Raw genomic sequence first — 26,105 nt, forward strand, 5'->3', positions numbered from 1 at the left:
AACATATGAACAACATTGAGTAGCTAGACCAAATTAGACAAATAATGTAATTGCAATATTTAATTCACTAGTCTAAAAAATAATTTTGATATAGTGTAATGACTTTTAGTATACTTTACCCTATTTTATTTAATAGACAAATGGAATATAAAATTATTATTATTTTTACATATAGTCCAATTGAATACAATGACCAACCCTAATTCTGTCATTAAAAAAAAGTTACATCTGAGAAATTTAAAATAATTTTTCTGGTCACAGATCCTTGTTGTTTTCTTCCGGTTTTTAATTTTTATTTGATCGGTTTCTGCTTTTCTCATTCGGGAGGAAACTCAAAACTCCGACACCAAAGGAGAAAAACAAAATTATAATTTAAAAAGAAATTGAGAAGGAAAAAAATATCACTCGGCACTGCAGTCATTTAAAGGAAACGACCGGAGGTGCGCAGATTCAAAGCTTTTTCCCCCAAATATCGGTTGCAACTCGCATTTTCTTCTTCTTCTTCAAAATTTCTCTTTGTTTGTTTTTCAATTGATGGGCTGCTAGAATTTTACTAACGTCACATAAATAATCCATCTTTATCCAAACCCAAATCTTTACGATCTCTTTTTTGTTCCCTTTGCATATAGTTTCCCAGTTTTATTTTCATTTGGGGATGGCATCTTCATCACTAGCAAACCCGCTATGCACTTGGTTGGTGGCGGCTTGTGTTTCGGTAACGTACGGGAAAGACCAGGCACGGTCACCATTGTTATCAGGCTCGGCTTCTTCTAATATTAGACTCGGCCGTTGGGCTCGTAACAGAAGAAGGGCTTTACTTTCTAAATGCGGCGGCGGCGGCTCAGCCACTAACAAAGACGCGGGCTTGATTTCTTCGTTTCGTGGATCGAACATTCAAGGCTTGATGGCTTCCTGCTTGGCTTTCGAGCCTTGTAATGAGTACTATTCATCCAAAAATGGCAGTTTTTTCGGTCAAAATGGAACATTTTCTTCTCTCTTTGGAAGCGGAAATGTTTCCTTCAATAATAATCGCAAGCAAAGAAGATACAATCGAGCAGCAGCTCGTTCTGGTAAACTTCAGCTTCTTGGTTTTCTCGAGTGAGAAACATAACGTTGTTTTTTGCTGCCTTTTCGAATCTGGCTTCTTTTTTGTACTGTTCTTCGTTTCTTTAATATCTTTTTCTATGTTGAATTTGACCCTTTTTAGCGAACTGTGGTTTCTCTCACGTTTCTTTAATTTATTGGTTCAAAGCAAGCATGGGAATGAAAACAGAGAGATATAAATTGTCTTTCATAATCTGGGATTAATCACAACTTACTGAGATACTCAGACAACCTTTTGTTTTCAAACAAAACTAGTTTGAACTAAAATTGATTTTAAGTTCCTATCAAGCCTATGATCCTTGAAAATCATTATTTTCTCAGATAATATGAATTCAATACCAACAAAAAAAAAAACAGATAGTATATGCGCATTTTTTTTACTATAAATATCATTGATTTTTCTCTCTCTTCCATGCCTTAATTCTTTATATCTAAGAAGTTGGTGTAGGTTGGTAGAATTTATTGTCTTGGCTTCATGAGAATCCTATAATAATGTTTTCAATTTTCATGGGTTTGCTGCCTCATTCTAATATAAAATAGGAAAACGTTTGTTTTGCATGATATTTTTTTGGGGGGTTTTCTATGCATATGAGATTGTTTATGTGTGTATGTTATCGAATCATGGGCGGTGATAGAGAAAATAAAATTTCTTCAATCACAGAATCTCATTCAACTTACCAGTTAAATTACGGTTGTTGTGCTGGTTAACTTGTTTAAAAACTTAGGAGAAGCCATGGCCATAGCTGTGCAACCCACAAAAGAAATTGCAACAAAGAAGAAGCCTCCTGTTAAGCAAAGACGAGTTGTCGTGACAGGGTTGGGAGTAGTAACTCCTCTTGGACACGAGCCTGACGTCTTCTATAACAATCTGCTTGAGGGTGTCAGTGGTATAAGTGAAATTGAGACCTTTGATTGTGCTGAGTTTCCGACTGTAAGCTGTGTTTGTTATCTCTCTCATCTTGCACTTGTTTGTACTAGTTCTTGTTCTTAGTGTTCCTGTTTTGTCTTCAGAGAATTGCTGGAGAGATCAAATCGTTCTCAACCGATGGATGGGTCGCACCAAAGCTTTCCAAGAGGATGGACAAGTTCATGCTTTATTCGCTTACTGCAGGAAAGAAAGCCTTGCAAGATGGTGGGGTAACTGAAGATGTAATGAATGAGTTAGATAAAGCGAAATGTGGAGTTTTGATTGGTTCAGCAATGGGTGGCATGAAGGTAAGTTGTTCTGCTTATTGTTTTGAAAGATTAAAGAAAAGTACCATGGCACATAACATGAAGCGTGGGGCTTCGTGACCATAAATCAAGACTAAGAAAGAGATTGTTTTGTAGTATGGTTTTCTTTGTGTATCTACTGGTTCGTTTAAGTTCTTTGTTGTGGACTGAACAGGTTTTCAATGATGCAATTGAAGCTTTGAGGATCTCGTACAGGAAGATGAACCCTTTTTGTGTACCGTTTGCTACAACAAATATGGGTTCTGCGATGCTTGCAATGGATTTGGTTAGCTTAACTTTGGATTCCGCAATGCTAAGATAGATCAAGTTGTATATTGAAATTTGGACTTTTGAGCTTTAAATTTATACTTCTATGGCTTCTTCAGGGATGGATGGGTCCTAATTATTCTATCTCCACGGCATGTGCTACAAGCAACTATTGTATATTCAATGCAGCAAATCACATCATCAGAGGTGAAGCTGTAAGTTGAGCAAAGAAAAACATCCGACGTATCATGGTATAATCGATTGCACTTTATCTGATGCTTTTGAAAATTGCAGGATATGATGCTTTGTGGAGGATCGGATTCAGCAATTATACCCATTGGTATCTTGTTCTCGCTTTCTTATTTGACATTGTTTTGTAATTTTTCCACTTGATATAACAGGAAATACCATATTTTGTGGTTTAGGTTTGGGAGGATTTGTGGCATGTAAAGCGCTCTCTCAGAGGAACAGCGATCCTACCAAAGCTTCACGTCCTTGGGATGCTGTAATGTTTCGATAACTCTTGAGCTTAATGGCTATAATTTTTCCTTTTGTTGTTGCTTTTTTTTCTCCAAGTTCTAGAACAAAAGCAGTGAAACTGATAAACCGTTAATGTGTTAATTAAAACTTGGTGGAAACTAATGTTAACTAATCTAACAATTCGAACGAGGAAGCAATATTCTTATCTTTTAGTGGTGAGATATGCCACAATTTTTGGCATGTCTTCACAACTCTTTAGGGACACAACTCAGGTATGAGTAAGAGTAAGATATGCATGCGCACGTGGTATTTTGACAAAGTTACTGTATATATTTATAGAGCATTTTCTCTTAAAATGCACATGAATTTCCTTGGTTTCTTTTATACGTGTTATTTACCTTGATAGTGGTACTAAATTTTCCAGAGTCGTGATGGATTTGTTATGGGGGAAGGTGCTGGGGTTCTGCTTTTAGAAGAATTGGAGCATGCCAAGGTACACGGTCTTTGAACTTACGAATCCATGTTGTAAGCCATAGGTTTGTGCTTAGTTTGCTTTGTATAAGGGAAAGTTGCTGAGTTTAGGTTTCTGTTTTGCAGAGTAGAGGTGCTACTATCTATGCTGAATTCCTCGGTGGAAGCTTCACTTGTGATGCTTATCACATGACTGAGCCTCACCCCGACGGTAATGAGCCACGCCTGTATTAATGCAGTTCTTCCTTCTTGAATCCCGGTTTTATTTTCTAAACATGGACCTTGTAACTTAGTTCGTCCTCTTAATTTGGCTGCTCATAGATTGAACTAATATCAGTCTTGTGAAATTTAAAAATAGGTGTCGGTGTCATTCTCTGCATCGAAAAGGCTTTGGCTCATGCTGGAGTATCTAGAGGAGATGTAAACTATATCAACGCTCATGCTACATCAACACCAGCTGGAGACATTAAAGAGTACCAAGCACTTCTTCATTGTTTTGGTGACAATCCCGAGGTAATTTCACATAGTTTTCTCTAATGCCTGGATTTTAATGCGTAGTCGGTTTCTCGAACTTCTGCATTGTGAATATTGATAAGATCTCCGTCATTTGCAGTTAAGAGTGAACTCTACAAAGTCGATGATTGGTCACCTATTGGGAGCTTCTGGTGCCGTGGAAGCTGTTGCAGCAGTACAGGTTTGTAGTTTTGAGTTTCATAATGTCAGGTTGGACGTAGGAAACGTCAACATGGTATTGATTTGTCTACTTAATGTAGGCGATACGAACTGGTTGGGTTCATCCAAACATCAACCTGGAAAACCCGGATGAAGAAGTGGTATGTTGCTTCTCTCTTTTTCCTTTTCTCTCACTTGTGCTTTGCAGCAGTTTTTGCTTATTGATACGTGCATGTAATTCTTTTTTCCCTCGGTTTCCCGGTGACACGGTTCGATTTTTTCGACACATCTATTCAGGACACAAGTGTACTCGTGGGACCAAAGAAAGAAAGATTGAATGTTAAGGCAGCATTGTCAAATTCTTTCGGGTTTGGCGGGCATAACTCATCCATCATTTTCGCCCCGTACAAGTAAAATAGTTCAACCATTGCCCTTCCTGTGTTTTCATGTAGTGTTATGATGTACGGAGGCCTGTATCGGGGCTGTAGGAAAAAAAAAGGCACTGTTATGGCTGACTGCAAGGAGGAAGGACATTTCGTATGGTTCGAATGTTGTTTCAGAAGGTTTCATTTGTAGCTACGATGGAGGGTTTTAGTGTTTCAGGGCCATTGAAAAACCACTAATCCAGTACGATATCGTTGTTTGTGGTTCGTGTAACATGAAAAATAGTTGCTTTTGGTTCAGCCAATTTGCAATGAATCCTTACTGGTCGAATTTGTAAGTTTTAAAACTATGAATGGTGGAATTTTAGTTTGATTGAAACATATAAGAGGAAGATCTGGGCTAGATGGTGGCCCCTCCAATTTGGTAAAATTCCGTGCAAGGTTCTCTGCAAATTATAAAATTATAAGTTAGTATAATGATATAATTGTAATTTAATACTTGCAAAACCGGTTCACAAATTTATTAATAATTTTCAGTAGTTCTATAATTAATATTTGGTTACAGAAGTGATTTTGTTACACGAAGGATTTTTATTGTTAAATTATAATTATAAATAAATATAATTAAAATAAATTATAATTCTCTAGATATATTTGACTAGCATAGTATAATTATATCTTAGTTGTCTGTTTTATTCAGTAGTATATATTGTAATTATATAATTACATGAATATTATATTCACATAATATTAATTATAAAACTACGAGTGTAATTGTGAAGAATCCCTGGAATAAATAATCAAAACTCTTAGTTGATACATTTTTTTTAAATTATGAGTTTAATATTTATTATAAATGAAATTTCTTTTTCTCTTCAATTAATCGAAAATATAATTACGCATAAAATTAAAATTTGTTGATAGAAAATGGGGTGTTAAATTCAATTTATTGGTTGCAGCGAAAGACAAGAATTTTCTCTACAAGGAAAGTCTCCGCCGACAATGGGTTACAATTGACTCTCACTCCTCCATTTTCCTTATAGTTCCTTATAGGATGGAAAATTATGTAATCGTTCATGTTTCAGTCGAATCTTGTCGAAATTGGATACCAGTCGTGTCAGGTCATTTTGGTGGTTGGACTCGGATCAGGTTGAGTTCATGTCAAATTAGTTCGGGTCATTTTTAGGTTGATTTGATATCAGATTCAGTTCAGGTTCAGGTCTGGTTAATTTCAGTTCGGATCGATGCCAATTCAGATAAAAAAGGTTCAGGTTCAGGTTCGGAACAAATAAACACCATGTTAATTCAGGTTTAGATGAACTTTAGTCAGATCTCGTTCAGATCGGGTCACATCATTGACAGATAAAATTCTGGTTGGATCTTTACCGGATATATATTTACTTTAGGTCGAGTAAATTACTAAAAATATAAATAATTATGGATCAATTTGTAATTTGTATATGATTTAGAGTAAATTACTAAAAATATAAATAATTATGGATCAATTTTGATAAAAATATAATTTAAAGGATTAAATTGAACCAATATGAATTTACAAGTAAAATTTAAATAAATTAAACAACACGCATTGATGAGGGACAAAATCGAAATAATTTTAAAATGTGAGGTTGAAATTAATATAAAAAGTACTAAAGTATACCCATTTAAAAAGTTATGGGCCAATTACAAAAATATAAATAAGTAATAAGTACGGGCCAATTTCATATGCAAATATAATTTTAAGGGCTAAATTGAATACATATGAAATTACAAATAAAAATTTAAATAAATTCAACAACACAAAGAGATTAAATCGAAATAATTGTAAAATGTGAAGAAAATATGTAAAATGAACTAAATTACATTCATTTCAAAAATTAAGAAAAAATTGAAACAGATATATATATATATATATATATATATATATATATATATAACTATATAGTTATACATAATATATATAGTTTATACATAGTAGTATATAAGCATAAACTATATGGTTTATATATAGTTTTATTAATAAACTATATAATTTATACATAGTATATATATATAAATATAAACTATATACTTTATATATTTGTTTGGTACACCTATATACTTTATATATAGTTCTATATATCGTTCATAGTTTATATATATATATATATATATACTATGTATAAATTATATAATTTATTATTATAAACTATATATAAACTATATAGTTTATATATAGAGTACATATGGTTTAGATTTATATAATTATATATAGTTTATACATAATAGTAAATAAACTATATATACTATTTATAAACTATTATAAATTTTATAGTTTACATATGAAATATATATATATATATATATATATATATATATATATAATAATAAACTATATAAATTATATATAAACTATATATGAACTATATATAAATTGTATAGTTTGTATTTATATACTATATAATTATAAATTGTAACACCCCAACCCGTATCCGAGTCCGAGGTGTCACATTGACTTTTCAAAGCATTTTCCTTTACAAATGGATTAAAATTTTAAATTCACATTTCAAGAAAATGAATATTTTACATTAATCAAATCAATTGGTTTACAAAACATATCAGAACGTATTCAACTCAATCAATTGGTATATGCCAACTATATTCAAAATAACCAAATACAACTAAATCATCTCTTTGATTTTCTGATCTGAACTTTGTAAGGGAGATGCTCACCTGTTTTGCTCCTCTTAGTTGCTCTTCTTGTTTTCCATAACCTACGTGTGAAACACTCACACGCTAAGTCGATGAATTAGTGAGGCATAAATAAAATTATGATATACATGTAACTTCTACAATGCATGAACATTTAATACTACCATATCATACGAAAGCATATATTCTTCACTGTAACATATACACATGCACATATCACGTAACATAACATCATACATATATACATACTTAATCCCATCATTAACATACTTATCATTACTTATTTTATCATCACTAATTTCCTTTTATACCATATCAACAGATAATGTAAACTCTAAATCACACAAATGCATGAACCATTACCAATCTCATATCATATACAAACATATATCATCTCATATAACAAATACACCTATGTAATTATATTATTATCTTCATTTTTATTATCTTATGATCCTCAACTTATCATTTATGCACATCATATAACACAAATGCCATTTCACAAAGGAACACACATAATATCATATCAATTTCTTTATTATCTTTAAAGCCCATGTATACTATTGAGAACTTAAGGTATGTGAGTACATAGAGGTTGTGCACAATGCTGTCACCACAACTTGTATAAATCCCACTAAGGGTGTGTAGAAATTTGTCCCGAAGGACCACTATGTCCCGAAGGACCACTATGTCCCGAAGGACCACATAGAACACATATGTCCCGAAGGACCGCGTAGAACCCTCGACTCTTGGCATGCCAACTATACCCCTAGCTCTCATGACACATAACATGGGCATTATCATTTATCTCATTTCACATATTCACATAAACATGTTGTTCACTTTCACATATCACTTAGCTTATGTCACATAACTTGGATCACATTTACTTATAGTCACGTAGATCACTTTTGCATAGCTTGTATCAACTTTTTATGTCATTTCACATTTCTTATCACATTGCTTATATCTTATTCTTATGTTTTCCTATATTCATATATTCACATACCTTAAAATCATATAACTTATATCATTTATACATAGTCACATAATTCAATATCACATGGTTTATATCATATTCACATATGATCAACTATAAACATCATATATATCATTTTTACTATTTCACATGACTTATCACACTAACAAACACTTGTACAAATCATGTAACATACACAGTAACATGTTATCACATATACTCATGAACACATATAAATCATAACAAACACATACTTCTATTTATGAATTCATGCATTTTACTATTGGAAATAGACTTATCACAAGTCTTATTTCCCATTAAACATCATATACTAAATAATGTGCACTCACCTGTCCTCACTATTCAATATTGATTTCTTATCTTTTCCTCGACCGATCCTACTTGTCAATTGTTTCAGAACTCGTTTAGGCTCTGTATCTACATAAATATAATTTTCAAGACGATTATCAGAAGCCTAAACCTTATAATTCGATGCTAATAACTTAGGCTAATTTAATGAGCCAAAATTTATTTTTCCCTTTAGGAGGGTATCAGTACACTATGGGTGTATCGGTACCCAAATTAGCTTCGAAATTCACAGGTATCGGTACACTCCTTAATGTATCGATATACTATGAAGTTGTTCTTCAAAATTGGTCTTAGTGTATCGGTACCTATTCATAGTGTACAGATACACCCTGCCCAGAACATATTTTTTTTTCACCCGAAAATTCCATAACTCTTCACTAACCTTCATTATATAAAGTCCTTTTTATACTCCCAAACTCAACTATAAACACTTTAACAAACTTTTATCATTTCAACATCTTATTATCTCTCATATCTCAACCAATTTCTTAAAACCAAGAATCTTACTAATTTTTTTCATGTAATCCAAACTCAGTTTTAACACTTATAACTTCTTATTCACACTTATGACAAGTCAAATTCAACTTCTAAATTCATTTAAACCTTCTTATTCAAAATTTCGCTTAAAAACTCTATTTACTTTATCTCTCCTAACATATTCATCTTTGAGTTTTTACTTATCTTTAGACTTCCGTAAGCTTTCTTACTATCCAAAGAATCAAAACCCATCATAAAATTAAGGAATAATCAACTCATATGAAACTCACCTTGCCACGGGAAGAAGAAGAAGCAATCTGAACCATCTTTCAGACTTTTCTTTCCTTTTCCCCCTTTTCCACGTGTTATATTCTATATAAAGGAGGAATAAAAATCTTTCTTATGAAATTACCATTATAACCTTCAAACTTTCCATAATTACCATTTAATCCAATAAGAAATTATTCCTATTTAAGTCCTTGAACTTTTAACTTGTTTCGAAATCGAACACCTAGTTTTCAAAATTTGCAATTTAGTCACTGACCCTGATTTGGGATGTTACATAAATTATATAGACTATATATAAATTATATATTTTATTAATATAAAAAATATATAAACCATATATACTATATGTAAACCATATATATAAACTATATATACTATATAGTTTACGTATGAACTATATATAAACTATACTTTATATATAAATATATACTATAATTTATATATATATATATATACATATATAATATAAGTATTAATTATAATTATAAGTATATAATATAAGTATTCATTATAAATATATACACACACACACATATATATATATATAAGTGTATATATTTTAAATGTATATATATTGTATATATATGTGTAAACTTATATATACTTATATATATATATATATATTATATATAATATAAGTATACATTATACTTATAAATATATAATATATAAGTATAAAGTACATATACATTGAATTAAATTAAATAAGTATAATATATATATATATATATATATATATATAAAGTATAAAGTATAATATATATATATAAGTATAAAGTATAATATATATATATATATAAAGTATATACGTGTATGACTAAATTAAATAAATACAAAATTTCAAGTTAAAATTAAAAGCAATTAAAATTAGATAAATGATTAAATTGAAATAATTTAAACTTAAGAGACAAAACTATCGTCTCCATAGAAGCGCGGGCCTAGAAGCCCGAATTAAAATGTAATGTAAATACCATTTTTACTGATTTTCAATTTTATTTTCTCATTTTCTAAATTTTCTCTCTCTAAATTATTTCTCTCGAAAAATCCCCCCCTCTCTTGAAAAACATTTTTTTCCAGATTTCAAATTTTTTAGATCAAACCCCTAAAACTCATACGCATTCTTCATTTGTTCTTCTAAAAAAAGCCTGTCCGGTCCAAAAAAACAAAAAATTTCATTCTTTTTTGTGTTTTTTGGGATTAAAACACAAATTCCTTCATCAATTCTTCATTATTTTTTTCTGATCCAAAACAACATAAAAAATCGTTCATTTCTTATTTTTTTTATATCTAAGAAAAAAATAAGCATTGTTCATTCGAAAAAATCTTTGGAATCTTCCACCTTCTCGACTCATCTTCTTCGAAAAAACATCAAAATTTGTTCCTTTCTTATTTTTTAGATCTAACTCAGAAAATAAACACTGTTCATCTAGAAAAAAAATTCTCTAGAATCCTCCACATTCTCAACTTCTCATATTCTATAGTTCTATTCTTCATAAAACCTAGAGAATAAAAAACAATTGTTCATCCCAAAATTTTTCTAACTCTTTACCTCATCTTCTATTCTTGGCTACATTCATTTTTTTCAACCAAATCCTTTCATTTATAGGGTTCGATGGATTCTCATTCGTATGAGATAAATTTCTCAGGAAAAAAGACATGATTCTTTTTGCTTTTTTATTTTCTATTTTTAGGGTTCTAACAAATAAATAACTAACTTTTTTTCTCATGCAGGAGACGTACAAAGAAATCAAAATGATCAACCAACATAAAGAGGCAAAAAACCACAATGTTTTATTTTTTTATTTGGTTTTTGCTTTATGTTCTTTATATGTGTTAAAATTTTCTTTATATATATATATATATATTTGTTTTGTTTTTTATATTATGTTTTTATTTGTTTTTATTATTTTTTATTTCTTTTATTTTCTATTTTTTAGTAGTATATTTTGTTTTCTGTTATATGTTTTCTATTATTTATTATTTTTTTGTAGTATTCATTTGTAATTCTGAATTGTTATGTTAAAATGTAATTATGGGCTGTTATAGGATTCAATTATCGATGTTTGTGCTGCGAGTCAGTTTGATTTAACTTGATTAGCCTATTGATTCAATTGATTTAATTGGATAATTCAATCTTATTATAAAAATAGAAAACATAAATTAATAAAACAATGAAAGTTCTCTAAATTAATAAAATTTGACAAATCTAATAATAGTGATTTAATATATGATACTACGAGAAGTTTAAACCTTTGAACCAGTCACTTCCAAAACTTATCAATCGACATAAAACAATAACATTACACAAAAGCTATCCAAGAATTATGAATTCAACTAAGTGTCTTTTTGTTTAGAGGAAAACATTTTGTGGAAAATGTTTTCATAGTTTTCCTGTTATTGGTTCAACCAAAATGTTATGGTCAACTGAAAACATTTTACGGTCAAAGGTAAAACACATTCTTTTTCCCATAAAACAACTTACCCTTTTCAAATGGGTAACTCATTTTACAACCCTATTTTCATCTTCTCAACTCTTTGACACCCAAATCATCCGACCAAAAAATAATGTCTCCCTCTCGCCGGTGAATCGTCGGCGAAATGTTACTTAAAGGATCATTCATCTACTCATGTAAGCCACAAATATTTGTTACTCTTTGTTCCATTCTTTTCTGTGAATCTTTTCTCATAGGGAAAATATTAAGTTTTGCTCTGCTGTTTCTAAAAGAAAAAAAATTCTCGGATTGTTCATCCCACCAATCTATTTATAGTTTTTTGCTGTTGTTATCTTTCTTTCCATTAATTTTTTCTTGCTGTTTCAAAGAGAATTTTTTTTTTTCTTTTCTTTCTTTGCCTTTTCTTCTTATTTTTGTTGTGATTTTGATTTTAACTTTCTTGCTAATTGGTGTTTGTTTCTTAAGAAAATATATTATTTTTTGATAAAACCACTGCTGTTATAACAATCCAAAAGCAATGAGTTCTAACATGAAAAAGACCAATAATTTGTTCCATGATAAAATTCCCATAGTACTACAAGGGCAATCGTTCTCCAGCCATTGAACCAACCACCTGGAATTAAGCCGATGGTCACATAAGGGGCTGAATCAGGTCTCACCACCACACACTCATCTTGGTCCGATGCCTTGCGGCTCAACTTGGACTCTTCTTTGATCCACACACTTGTCTATGTAACTCCGAATCAAACATTTTCCATCCAAAAACTTCAAATTCTCTTTGCTATATTACCTTTTGGGTTCTGATTTAAAAATATATATATACTGTCAGTCCTGAGAAAATAGAGAAAGTATATAAGAAAACGATTAACTTTTCCAACTTAAGATTCACACAAATTTCCCAACTTTAAGTTTATCGTTGAAAGTAGTTTAGATCATTGAAAGTGTGGATATTTCAATATACAAAAGTTTAAAATTTAAAGCATATTTGCTCTATCATGTAAAAGCATATTTCACTTGTTTCTTCCTACCTTGAACTTATTTAGAGCCAAAAATAGAAATTACTTGTATAAATTAAAATATAGAAAGATAAGAAGAAAATGTGAAGTTAATAAACTTCATAACATATTTTAAATATATATGCAATATGCGGAAGAAACATAGTAGTATTCATGTTATGCACAAAGGATGGAAGCTCAATATATGTGCATGTACAAGTATACACAGATGTGAACTATTTGGAATTGATGTATAATTATTTGATAATTTATGTTCGTATTACTATTGCAACTACCAAACTCATTCAAAACTTATGGAGGTTGTAATCTTTCATTCAAAAAAGAGTGATGTCAATGGAGAAAAAGGATTTGATGACGAATTTCTTTGTGATATGTTCGACTTTTTAGCAAATAATGAGTCAGAAGCCAAAGCTTTCTTGGCCAATAAATCAAAGCATAGAACAATTTGGTTACAGCCGTTTGTTTTATTTTGTTTACTGCATGGATTATGAATAACAACAATTGTTTACTGCATGTATTAATTTAATTATATTTACTAATACTGATGATATATGTTAAACAAAAATACCTATAAGTTACGTAATTATATAAGTAAAATATTATAATTAATGATAGCAAAATATAAATTTATAATAATAAAATTAAATTAATAAAACTAAAAGACACAAAATAAAAGAATTCATGAAATATGTATGATTATTTCACTAAAAACATATTTTGGAAATTGTTTTCAGAAAAATTAACCAAATAATAAAAAACATTTTACATTGCAGCATCCAAACATTGTAAAATGTTTTCAAAAAATATAATTCATTTTCCAGAATTCATTTTCCGAAAACTATTTTCAGTGAAACAAACATACCCTAAAATTAATAAAATCTCAAGTAGAACACAAAGTCATGCAGGAACATAAACTTAAAAGAAAATAAAACGGGGAAAATATACAATATGGTCATCAGTTTATTATATATGTTGAAATTATGTACATACTTTAAAAATACTAATATGTTACTTAAAATTTCTTAGATATCTGTAAACCTAAAAAAATAAAGAAATTTAATCTTTTTTTTATTTGCTTTTTGTTTTCTATTTTTATATATATTTTATGTTCTAACAAATGATTTTTTTATTTCTTTTATGGTATTTATTTTATTTGTCACACCCAAATTTGGGCTTAATTTATTTTTAAATTTTTTTCGAGGACTAAATTGAAATTTTAACTAAATTCAGGGACCAAAATAAAATTTTGATTAAATTCAGATCCATATTCATATAGCAACTAAAATTGAAGGATCTAGAGTGTAATTTTATCTTTTTCTTTAATGTGGGTTTAAAAGCCCAAGAAACCAGAAACTTTCCATTTCTCGAAAGTTTCAAACCTCTTTTTTTTCGCTCTTAAACATTTCCTCATTTGGAAGGAAACCTTTGATCAAAGTTTTACCATCGATAGTTGCTCCATTTTCGAAACCTCCCGCACCATCGTATTCCTTGAGTAGTCTTGAGTCCACCGGTGTCTGCTTTGTCTCCGTTTCTGTTGGCGTGTGAAGGGGTGATAAGAATTAAGTTTCCAAAATTTTAAAATCAAGCTCTCCACTGTTCACCGCTATGAACCGAGCTTGGTAAGTGTCTCAAAACCCCTTAAATCACCAGTAGGAATTTTTTCAACCCCCAGAGGCCCTGCATGCGCGTGGGGAAGTCCCATCGACTGGTAGGTTTCCAAATTTGGCTCGACACGACCTGACCCGCCTGCCTGACCTGACCCGACCCGTGTCTGACCCAACTTACTCCCACCGTTGGTCGACCGTTGACTTTGACAAAAAAGTCAAAATTTTTAAAAAGTCATATTTTATGTTTTTTGGCGTTCTGAGTTCGATTCCGCGATATGTTTTGCCAAATTCTGACCCGAAAGCCTCGAATCAAGCCCGTTAATCCAAAAATGCTTAGTATTTTTTAGCATTTTTGCTTATTTACTTGAGATTTGATTATAGAATTGATTTGAGAATATATTTTTATGAAGGTACTTGGGTTTCACTCAATCGAGGGTCGGTTAGATCCGGTGCTTCTTGTCCATCAGATCCATATGATCTGCGTTCCTCGAGAGTTACTTGTAGGTATCTGTAAATTGTTTAAATAGGGATTATTATTATTCATATTATGATTTCCGATATAGATTTTCCGATTCGTAGGTTCTAGCGCTGTCGCTGATCGTGATCGGCAGACTCAGAAATGGACTTTCTTATCAGACTACTCAGACAGGTACAAGTGTGTTTCCTGATTGTGTTACATTACTATTTTAAATTATTCATTTGAAATGTTTTAGATTTATGATAATACTGAATATTTTTATGACATAATACCTGATTTTCTGAATATTGTTTATATGATATCTGATTTACTGTACATTTCTAACTTAATCTATGATTTCTATATTTCTGTATCAAATTTCTGAGTCTGGAATATTTTCATGTTTTCCTAAATTAAACTGCCATTTTCACTCGAATACATACATGTTATTATTATCATTGGAGTATTATTGGAGGAAGTATCTCAGGCTTAGTTTATGCCTTGTAAGTCCTTACTCTAGGCTCCTCGTCTTTATGCTCATGGTAAGTTTTTACTGTAGATCCTTATATTATGTGTATAAGGCCCTTATCGAGTGTACATGTGGGAGTATGGTTTGAGTATGGTTTTAGGGAATCTACACATTCTGGTGATCAGATGGGGTAGTGTTCTTATTTTTTAAAACATGTTTGATAAAATGATTTTACTGAAATATTTTATATGTCTGTTTTATACCCTGTAAGGAGCACAATGGGCATTTTAGCTCATTATGTAAATTTTAACATTTTCAGATAGTAGCAGACTGTAGACTAGCAAACTTGGCATAAGGAGGACCGACTACTCCTATTTTTGTACCACTATATATCTCTATATACCTTTTTGTTATACTTAGGTGACACTTATTTTGGTTTCCGTCTCGATATATCTGTGTTACTGGTATTTTTCTATGTATATATTTTATACGGTTTTGTATACATGTATATATTGATATATGGACATTTATCATATGAACTTTTCTTATGACTAATTTCATATTATATTGTATATGGATCTGAACGTTATTTTAAATATGAAAGAAATTTCTGAATAAGATATGTAACCGCTTAGATTTGGGCATAATGTCTAGGCTGGGTCTAGGGGGTTACACTTGGTGGTATCAGATCTTTCGTTTTAAACACTCAAACTATGGATGAGTCATAAAATCTGGATTTTCAAGATATTTTTGATATTTCAAAACCTGTGTCACCTTATTTTATGAGTTTAAATATATTTTGAGATTCCTGATGTTAGTCTAACTTAGGTTCAAATTCTCTCTGTAGAGGCTTGTATATTTATCTGATGAGTGCTGCTAGAGGTCATAGGCCAGGCTGTGGTCGTGGTTGAGGGCGAGTGACTCAACCTTATGTTACTATAGATAATCTGATGTCATCGTGAGATCATCCTGTTTCGTATGTAGATCCGCATATTTCTATAGATGATCCTGTTACACCTGCGAGAGACCCTCCCGTCACTAAAGACGATGAAATTGTTATGGATGAGGATGCCATTAATAGATTTATCTTTCGTATGCTCAAGAGAGCTTCTAGAGTCCCTGGTAATATGTCTGCAGTCGATATTTCAAAGTCTTTGATAGCTGCTGGAGTAGTTCTGTTCGAGGGCATTTCTGGTGGACCTCCGAGTGATGATGAGTATTAGTTAGAGGATACATAGAGGATTATGGATGAAATGGACTTGAGGCCTGAGAAAATTTAAAGGGGCCTAGATATGCTAAAGAAAAAGAGTTTTCGGTTGTGTCAATTGATTTCCGGTAGTATTCCAGGAAATCAGTTAACTTGGGATATTTTCAAGGCACGTTTTCAGAGTCGCTACATTGGAGAGAGATATTTACGGGAGTGACACCAAAAGTTTTAGAATTTAGAGCAGGGTGATATGTCTATTATGGATTATGAGATTGAGTTTATCAGGTTGAGCCGCTATGCTACTAGACTTGTTAACACTGAATCGGATCAGTGCTTGAGGTTCGAGAATGGACTCAGGTATGAGATCAGGAGTCGAGTTGCTACCAACTAGGAGAGAAACTTTGATGCCTTGGTTGAGATAAGCAATACCGCTGAGGAGATAGAACGAGTGGGTATGGAGCACAGGAGAGATAGAGACCAAGATCGAGACCAATTCAGGAGGCCTTCTGGTTCTGTTGACTCTTATGCACGCCCCAGAAAGAGAGGCATGAGTGAGTCTTTTCAAAAAGGCGGTATGAGTACCGGGCCTGTGGTGTCAAGTTCGTCAGTTGTGACACATTCTATTCAGGGTGGTCCTTTTGGATCGCAACCTTTGCCATCATGTGAGCACTGTGGGAGACTTTATCTTGGTGAATGCAAGAAGAAGTTGGTTACTTGTTTTAGATGTGGTTATGGTGACCATCTCCTAAGGGATTATTCAGAGCTAGCTCCTACAGTTCAGACACCAGTTCGTTCTCCCCGCTCGTACTTAGAGTACAAATCAGACTCTAACAGGAGGTCATACTCAAGAAAGAGTATTGGGATCAACTAGTAGAGGCCAAGCTTCTCAAATTAAGGGTCCAGCCAGATCTGAGGCCAGCCAAATCTATATTGGTTTACGCTGTTAGACGTTGACAAGACCGCGATGAGCCTGATGTGATTACAGGTACTGTTACTATTCATTCAGTTCCCTACTTTTCATTATTTGATAATGGTTTTACCCATTCCTATGTGTCTCATTCTAATTCTGAGGGTCTTAATATCCCAATTGACAAGACTAAGAATTCGATGATAGTTCAAAGTCCTGTAAGTCATACCATAGAGTTAGATCATATTTTTAGAGGGTGTCTTTTAGAGATCCATGGGGAAATCTTTTTGGTTGACCTGATAGAGTTACATTTGGAGGAGTTTAACTTGATTCTTGGCATGGATTGGTTGAGCAAACATCGAGTTAATATCAATTGTGAAACCAAAAGAACTATTATGAAGACTCTAGATAACTAAAAGATTGTTATAATTGGGGAACATAGTGGATTCCTAATGAATATTGTGTCTGCTTTGGTAGTTGAGAGGATGATCAGGAAGGATTTCGAGGCATTTCTTCCTTATATTCTGGATACTATGAGTTCTCGATCTAACATTGAAGACATCTGAATTTTTAAGGAATTTCCCAATGTTTTTCTTGAAGAGTTGCTAAGATTGCTGCTGGACAGAGAATTTGAGTTTGATATCAAAGTCTATTTTGGTTCCACCCTAGCTTCAATAGCTGCTTACCGTATGCCCCCAAATGAGTTTAAGAAACTGAAAGTCCAATTCAAGGAGTTGTTGGATAGGGGATTCATTTGACCTAGTGTTTCACCGTGTGGAGCCCCAATTCTCTTTGTCAAGAAGAAAGATGGGATATTGATCATCTGTATTGATTATAGGAAACTGAACAAGCTCATGATTAAAAACAAATATCCTCTACCCATGATTGATGATATGTTTGACCAATTTCGAGGGGCTTCTATCGTTTTAAAGATAAACTTGAGGTTTGGTTATTACCAACTAAAGATTAAGGATTCTGATGTCCCAAAAAACTATTTTCTGTACTCAATATGGGCATTATGAGTTTTTAATGATGCCATTCGGGTTAACTAATGTCCCTGCTGCTTTTATGGATCTGATGAATCGATGTTTCGACCTTACTTGGACTAATTTGTAGTTGTATTCATCGATGATATACTGGTGTATTCTCGAACTGAAGCAGAACATGATGAACATTTAAGGATTGTTCTGTAGACTCTGAGGGAAAATAAGTTATACGCTAAGTTGAGTAAGTGTGAGTTATGGCTTAGCAAAATGGCTTTTCTTGGGCATATCATTTCTGTTGAGGGTATTCGAGTAGATTCGAGTAAAGTGGAGGCTATTCTGAACTGGAAGCAACGAAAGAAAGTCTTAGAGATCTGTAGTTTCTTGGGCTTAGCTGGTTATTACCATCATTTTGTTGAGGGGTTCTCCATTACTGTAGCTCCTCTAACAAAACTGTTAACGAAAGATGTTCCATTTGTCTGGTTTGAGGACCAACAAGCTATCTTTTGAGAAATAGAAGACTGTTTTGACTCAAGACCTAGTGTTGATTTAGCCTGAGTCTGGAAAGATTTTTCTGTCTATAGTGATGTTTCTCACTCTGGATTAGGATGTGTTTTAATGCAAGATAGGAATGTTGTTGCTTATGCGTCATGCCAGTTAAAGCCACACGAGCTCATCTATCCCACTCACGATTTGGAGTTAGTTGCTATGGTTTGTGCTTTGAAGATCTGGAGAAACTATCTTTATGAGAAAAATGTTATATTTATACATATCATAAGAGTCTAAAGTATTTGCTTACTCAAAAAGAGTTGAATTTGAGACAGCGTAGCTGGTTGGAGCTTCTAAATGACTATGATTGTGAGATAGAGTATCATTCAGGGAAGGCTAATGTGGTGGCCGACGCCTTGTGCAGTAAGGTTATATTTGATATGAGAGCTTTGTTTGCAAGTTTATTTGATAATGACAACCTGTTAGTAGAGTTACAAGTTAAACCAACTTTTACCGATGAGATTAAGGCTAAACAACTCCTAGATAGCTCCTTACTTCCAATAATTAGACAAGTTGAGCAGGGAACGAGTTCAGAGTATACTTTTGATCAGGACGACATTCTGTGCTTTCATGACCGTTACTGCGTCCCTAAAGATGATGTGTTAAAATGGGCTATTCTTTAGGAGGCTCATAATAGTCATTATGACATGCATCCTGGTAGGGACAAAATGTACAATAATATAAAGGAGCTATAGTTTTGGAGTGGCATGAAGAAGGATATTTCAGATTTTCTAGCGAGTTGTCTGACTTGTCAAATGGTTAAGGTAGAGCACTAATATCCATTGGGACTGTTACAGTCTATTAAGATTCCCTAGTGGGAGTGGGAGTGTATTATGATAGACTTCGTTATCAGTATTCCTCTGGCTCCTTCCAAAAATGATTCTATTTGGGTGATTGTGGATCGACTCACCAAGTCAACTCATTTTATTCCTGTTCGGGTTAATTATTCTTTAGAAAATTTGGCTAAATTATATATCTATGAGATCGTTACACTCCATGGTGTTCTATTTTCCATCATCTATGACCAACATCTGAAGTTTACTTCTAGGTTCTGAAAAGCTTTGCACGAGGCTCTGGGTACTCGTTTGAATTTCAGTACAACTTTTCACCCACAAACTGATGGTCAGTTTGAGCAAGTGATTTAGGTACTGGAGGATATGCTACGGGGTTGTGTGATTGACTTTCGTGGCAGTTAGGAATATTTCTTTCCTTTAGCCGAGTTTGATTACAATAACAGTTACCAGGCAAGTATTGGCATGACACCGTATGAGGCTCTATATGGACATCATTGTCGTACTCCTATATGTTGGACCGAATTATATGATAGAAAGACTTTGGGCCCAGAGTTAGTTCGATAGACTGATGATACTGTCATATTGATCCGTGATCTTCTAAGAGAGGCGTTCGATAGGTAGAAGTCATATGCAAATCAGCGATAGAAGGATATCAAGTTTGAGGTTGGGGATCATGTTTTTCTGAAGGTATCTCTGCGAAAGAAAGTGTTGAGATTTGGATGTAAGGGTAAGTTGAGCCCGAGATGTATTGGGCCATATTGTATTTTGAAGAAATTCAGACATGTTTCCACATCTGTTTCCACCAGGTAAATTTTGAGGATGAAATTTCTTTAAAGGGGAGAGTTGTCACACCCCAAATTAGTGCATAAAATATTCTTAAATTTTTTTCTGATGACTAAGTTGAAATTTTAACTAAATTCAAGCACCAAAGAAAATTTTTGATTAAATTCGGATCCATAATTATATAGTAACTAAAACTGGAGGACATAGAGTGTAATTTTACCAATTTTCTTTAATGTGGGTTTAAAAGCCCAAAAAACCAGAAACTTTCCATTTCTATAAAGTTTCAAAATTCTTTTTATCTTTCTCTTAAACATTTCCTCATTTGGAATGAAACTTTCATTGAAGTTTTGTCATCGTTCGTTGCTTCGTTTTTGACACCTCCCCTACTATCGTGTACCTTGCGTCATCCCGAGTCCACTGATGTCCGATTTGTCTCCGTTACCACAGGAGTGTGAATGGGTGAAAAGAATTAAGTTTCCAACATTTTGAAATCGAGATCTCCGCCTTTCACCGCTATGCATCGAGCTTGGTAAGTGTCTCAAAACCCCTTAAAACACCAGTAGGATTTTTTGCAAAATTTTTCTAACCCCAGAGGCCTTACACGCGAACCCACACGCCTTCCCTGGTGAATTTCCACCGCCTGGTGGGTTTCCAAAAAATGGGTCGATCCGACCTGACTTGCCTGCCTGACCTAACTTGTTCTTTTACCCGACCCTACCCATGTCTGAATCAACCCGGTTTGACTATTGACCGGCCGTTAACCGTTGACTGTTGATCGTTGACTTTGACTAAAAAGTTAAATTTTTTGAAAAGTCATATTTTATGTTTTTCGACGTCTTGAGTCCGATTTCGTGATCTGTTTTGCTAAATTCTGACCGAAAGGCTTGAATCGAGCCCGTTAACATGAAAATGCTTAATATTTTTAGCATTTTTTCTTATTTATTTGAGATTTGATTATGAAATTGATTTGAGAATATATTTTTATGAAAGTACTCGTGTTTCACCCGATTGAGGGTTGGTTAGATCCGATGATTCCCTTCCGTCAGATCTGCACGATCCGTGTTCATCAAGAGTTACTCGCATGTATCTGTAAATTGTTTAAATAGGGATTATTATTATTATTATTCATATTAGGATTCCGATATGGATTTTTCGATTCGTAGGATCTAGCGCTGCCACTGATCGTGATCGACAAACTCAGTAATAGGCTTTATTATCAGACTACTCAGACCTGTATATGTATGTTTCTTGATGGTGTTACATTACTGTTTTAAACTGTTCATCTAAACTATTTTAGATTTATGATAATATTGAATATTTTTATGACACTATATCTAATTTTCTGAATACTATTTATCTGATATTTGATTTATTGTACATTTTTAACATGATCTTTGATTTTTATATTTTTGTATCTGATTTATGAGTCTAGAATATTTTCATATTTTACTAAATTAAACTATTGTTTTCACTTAAATACATACATGTTATTACTGTCATTGGGGGTATTATTGGAGGAAGTATCTCGGGCCTAGTCTATGACATGAAAGTCCTTACCGCAGGCTCCTCGGCTTTGTGCTCAGGGTAAGTCCTTACCGTATGTCCTTATGCTATGTGTATAAGGCCCTTATCGGGTGTACAAGTGGGTGTATGGTTCTAGGGAACCTACATCTGATGATCGGATGGGGGTAATGTTCATATTTTTAAAACATGTTTGTTAAACTAATTTTACTAAAATGTTTTATATGTATATTTTATACACCGTAAGGAGCACACTAGGTTTTTTAGGTCATTCTGTAAATTTTAACCTTTTCAGATAGTAGCAGACCGTAGACTAGCAAACTTGACATCAGGAGGACTGACTACTCTTATTTTTGTACCACTATATATCTCTATATACCTTTTTGTTATACTTTGGTGACGTTTGTTTTTGCTTCCATCTCGATATATTTTCATTATTGGTATTTTGCTATGTATATGGTTTATACGATTTTTCTGATACATGTATATATTGATATATGGAATTTTATAGTATGAACTTTTCTTATGACTAATTTCATATTATATTGTATATGGATTTGAACTTTATTTGAAATATGAAAAGAAATTTCTGAATAAGATATGTAACCGCCTAGATTTGTGGCATAACGTCCAGGCCGAGTCTAAGGGGTTACATTATTTGTTTTTATTTTTTGAGGGTTGTAACTAATAAATGACTATTTTTTCTCATACAAGGTCCTACAAAGAGATCAAAATGATCAACAATCCCAAAGAGGTAAAAACCACAATTTATTATTTGTTTTTTATTTGCTATTTTTTTTCTATTTTTATATGTTTTATATGTTTTTTATTTTTTTAAAATTTATATGTTTTTATTTTCTATTTGTTTTATGTATACATTATATGTCTTTATTTTTTTCTATTTTTTCTATTTCTTTTGTTGTTCTATTTATTTTTTATTTATCATTACCTTAATGTTAATGTGATAGATATTTCAAGGTATATTATTACTAAGTTTTGCATGTTACAACATGAAAAGAAAAAGAAGTACCTACTATATTCAATGCATTTTGTTTCAAGTCGAATCTGTTTTACATGTGATGGATGGTTTGCTTGCAATTCACGTTCTTATTTTACTCTCACTGCATACTATGTTGATAATAATTGGACACTTCAGTCTAAAATACTAAATTTTTGTTGTTTTCCTCTACCACATGATGTTGATTCAAGTTTTAAGTTTGTGAAAAAAAATTATATGCGAGTGAGGTCTTGAAAGGAAAACTTTACCATAACTCTTGACAATGCTTCTGCAAATGATAAAATGGTTAAAAGACTTAGAGATGATTTGCATGCTATTTCTCCTCTTTCATGCAATGGTAAATATTTTCATGTAAGGTGTGCTGTCAACATTTTGAATTTGATAGTTCAAAAAGGTTGGAAGGTAATTGATTATTATGTTATTAAGTTACAAGAAATTGTTAAGTTTATTGATTATTCTGATTCTCGACTTTGTGCCTTTGAATTAGCTGTTAAAGATTGTGAATCTTCTTTTCGTGATACATTATTACTAGATGTTCCTACTCAATGGAAATCTACTTACTTAATGATTCATAGGGCACTTGATGCTAAATTAGCCATTAATTTGTTTATGAATAGGGAAAATGACTTGGACGTTATTACTGAATATGAGTAGCAAAACCGTTCAAACAATTTGAGATTTTCTTGAGCCATTTTATGAAATTACTACTATGTTCTCTGGATCTAAGTACGCCATCTCTAACTTGTATTTGGCTAATATTGTTGCAATTGAAAAGTTGTGTGATGCTCACAATGATCCTTGTCAAGGAATTTCTGAAATGACATGACCCATGCTTGAATTATATGAGAAATATTGGTTTAATCACTCATTGATTCTGCCGATTATTGTTTTGCTTGATCCTCAATATAAATTACAACTCTTGAAGGAGTTGTACAATGTTTTTTATGTAGAGGACGAGGTTCAACGAAGAGTAAATGTCATATATAATGAGTTTGTTAATTTATATATATATATATATATTTTTTAAAATATGCACTTTCTAGTTATTCTTCTTCTGCCCAAAGTAATACATTTCTAGAGACAAGTGGGTCAAGTTCTTCCAATCAGCATCGAACATTTAATAAATATGATCTATTTCATGTCAATTTTTTATAATCTTAATTATTTTAATTTGATTATTTTATTTTCACAATTCTAACTATTTTATTTGATTTGTCTTTTTAGAATTTTAATGCTAATTTAGTTGCTTCAAGGACTGAAAAATCAGATGTTGATTCCTACGTTAATTTGCCTCTTGTTCTCCATAATGAAGATGCTGAGTTTGACATTTTGGGGTATTGGAAATCACAAAATGTTTCTTATTTGGTACTCTCTCACATGGTGAGAGATATATTGGCCATTCCAATTACTTTAGTTGCTTCTAAATCTTCCTTTAGCATGGGGTCATATTTTTAACAAGTTGAGAGCCAAACTTTTACAAAACAAATGTTGAGATTTTTATATCAACTCGAAATTGATTGTATGGTTTTGAACCAGAAGAAATGGATGAAAAGTATCTTACTATAACTACTGATTTTCCCTTTAAAGGTAAATATTTAATTTGCTTTATTTTTCTTATGTTTATTTCATTTAAATTATTTATTAAATGATTTTTTTTGCTTTTGTAGGTTTTTATTGCTTTTACATTTACAACAAGCACATTTGAATGAATTTGTGAATAATTCTTTCTTGATTATTCCCTTTCATTGTAATTTTTTATTGTATTTATTTCATAATTTTCATTAATACCTGAAATGATTTATTGTAGGGTGCTGCAACTTTTACATTTACTGTTTTTTCATTAATTTTCATGAATTTCATCAAGCATTGTAATCCTTTTACATTTACTATTTTTTGATTAATTTTCATAAATTTCAGCAAGCATATAAATGAATGTTTTACCATTGTTTTAACTTATGTAGGTTTGGTAAATTCGAAAATGTTTAGTATTGTTGGCCATCGTATTCCCCTTGGCTTTACCATTGATTGGATTGGTATGAATGTTAACTGGACTTAGTTTGATTGCTGATTGGAATTCGTCTGAATGCTGATTAGAAATCGTTTGAATGTTGATTAGTTTTGATCTAAATGTTGAATTGCTGCTTGTTGGCTGACTGTTGCCTTATAAATTGTTGTTGTTGGTATGATAGAACTGAACTGTTGTAAATTCTTATCTAATTAGTTACCCATTGTTAAATTTTGTTGGTGTTATTTTGGCCTTTAAAGCTAAAAGATGCCCATAATTTAATCATGTTGGCAGCATTTAGATATTTTGAGATAAAAAAAGGCTCGATGAAAAAATTTATGGTAGCAAAGTCGGGGTTTCAGCCTTGCAAAACTTTTTCTATAAGATATGATAGCTTAAATTTCAATGTAAATTTATTTACTTCATTTAATTGTAATTGTGGTGTATTGAGTTGTAATAAATTTAATACATTTATACATTTTGTTAGTTTCAATATTAATAAAGTTATTAATTTTTTAATCTCATATTCAAATATTATCAATAACTAGAATCATGTTTAATATATATATTAAAAATTTAAGATAAATTTTATTTAAGTTATTAATTATTACATAAATGATTCATGAATCATTTAATAAAATTAAGTTAATAGCCATAATTAATTTTTTTCAATATTATGATCATAATAAATATATAAAGTCAATTTAGTAATTTAAAGTAAATTTAGTAATATAATGATGATAATTACTAATTTATTTTACATTTAATATTAATACCAACTCATTAATTTAATAATTTTTTGAATATATTTATAGACTACAATTTATAAGTATAAAAATTAAATACATTAATTCAATTATCATATATAATCATGCATTATAAATTGTGAAGAAGTATTATGTCACATTGTAATACTAGAAAATTATAATTTTTTAACTTTATC

The 26,105-nt window shown here is 31.8% G+C and overlaps 1 protein-coding gene across 1 annotated transcript; it reads left to right on the forward strand.

The window, feature by feature from the left end:
• The first annotated feature begins 486 nt into the window (after positions 1-486).
• Positions 487-4,936, forward strand: LOC120169223 (3-oxoacyl-[acyl-carrier-protein] synthase II, chloroplastic-like). The gene is made up of 13 exons (XM_039177422.1): positions 487-1,070; positions 1,830-2,035; positions 2,116-2,319; positions 2,492-2,602; positions 2,703-2,798; positions 2,878-2,923; positions 3,009-3,088; positions 3,488-3,556; positions 3,661-3,745; positions 3,893-4,047; positions 4,148-4,228; positions 4,308-4,367; positions 4,504-4,936. Exons 1-13 carry the CDS (start codon positions 656-658, stop codon positions 4,618-4,620), a joined length of 1,725 nt encoding a protein of 574 aa, XP_039033353.1. The 5' UTR covers positions 487-655; the 3' UTR covers positions 4,621-4,936.
• The last annotated feature ends 21,169 nt before the right edge of the window (positions 4,937-26,105 follow it).

This window comes from Hibiscus syriacus, unplaced genomic scaffold, assembly GCF_006381635.1.
Source record: "Hibiscus syriacus cultivar Baekdansim isolate YM2019G1 unplaced genomic scaffold, ASM638163v2 tig00111758_pilon, whole genome shotgun sequence".
NCBI lineage: Eukaryota > Viridiplantae > Streptophyta > Magnoliopsida > Malvales > Malvaceae > Hibiscus > Hibiscus syriacus.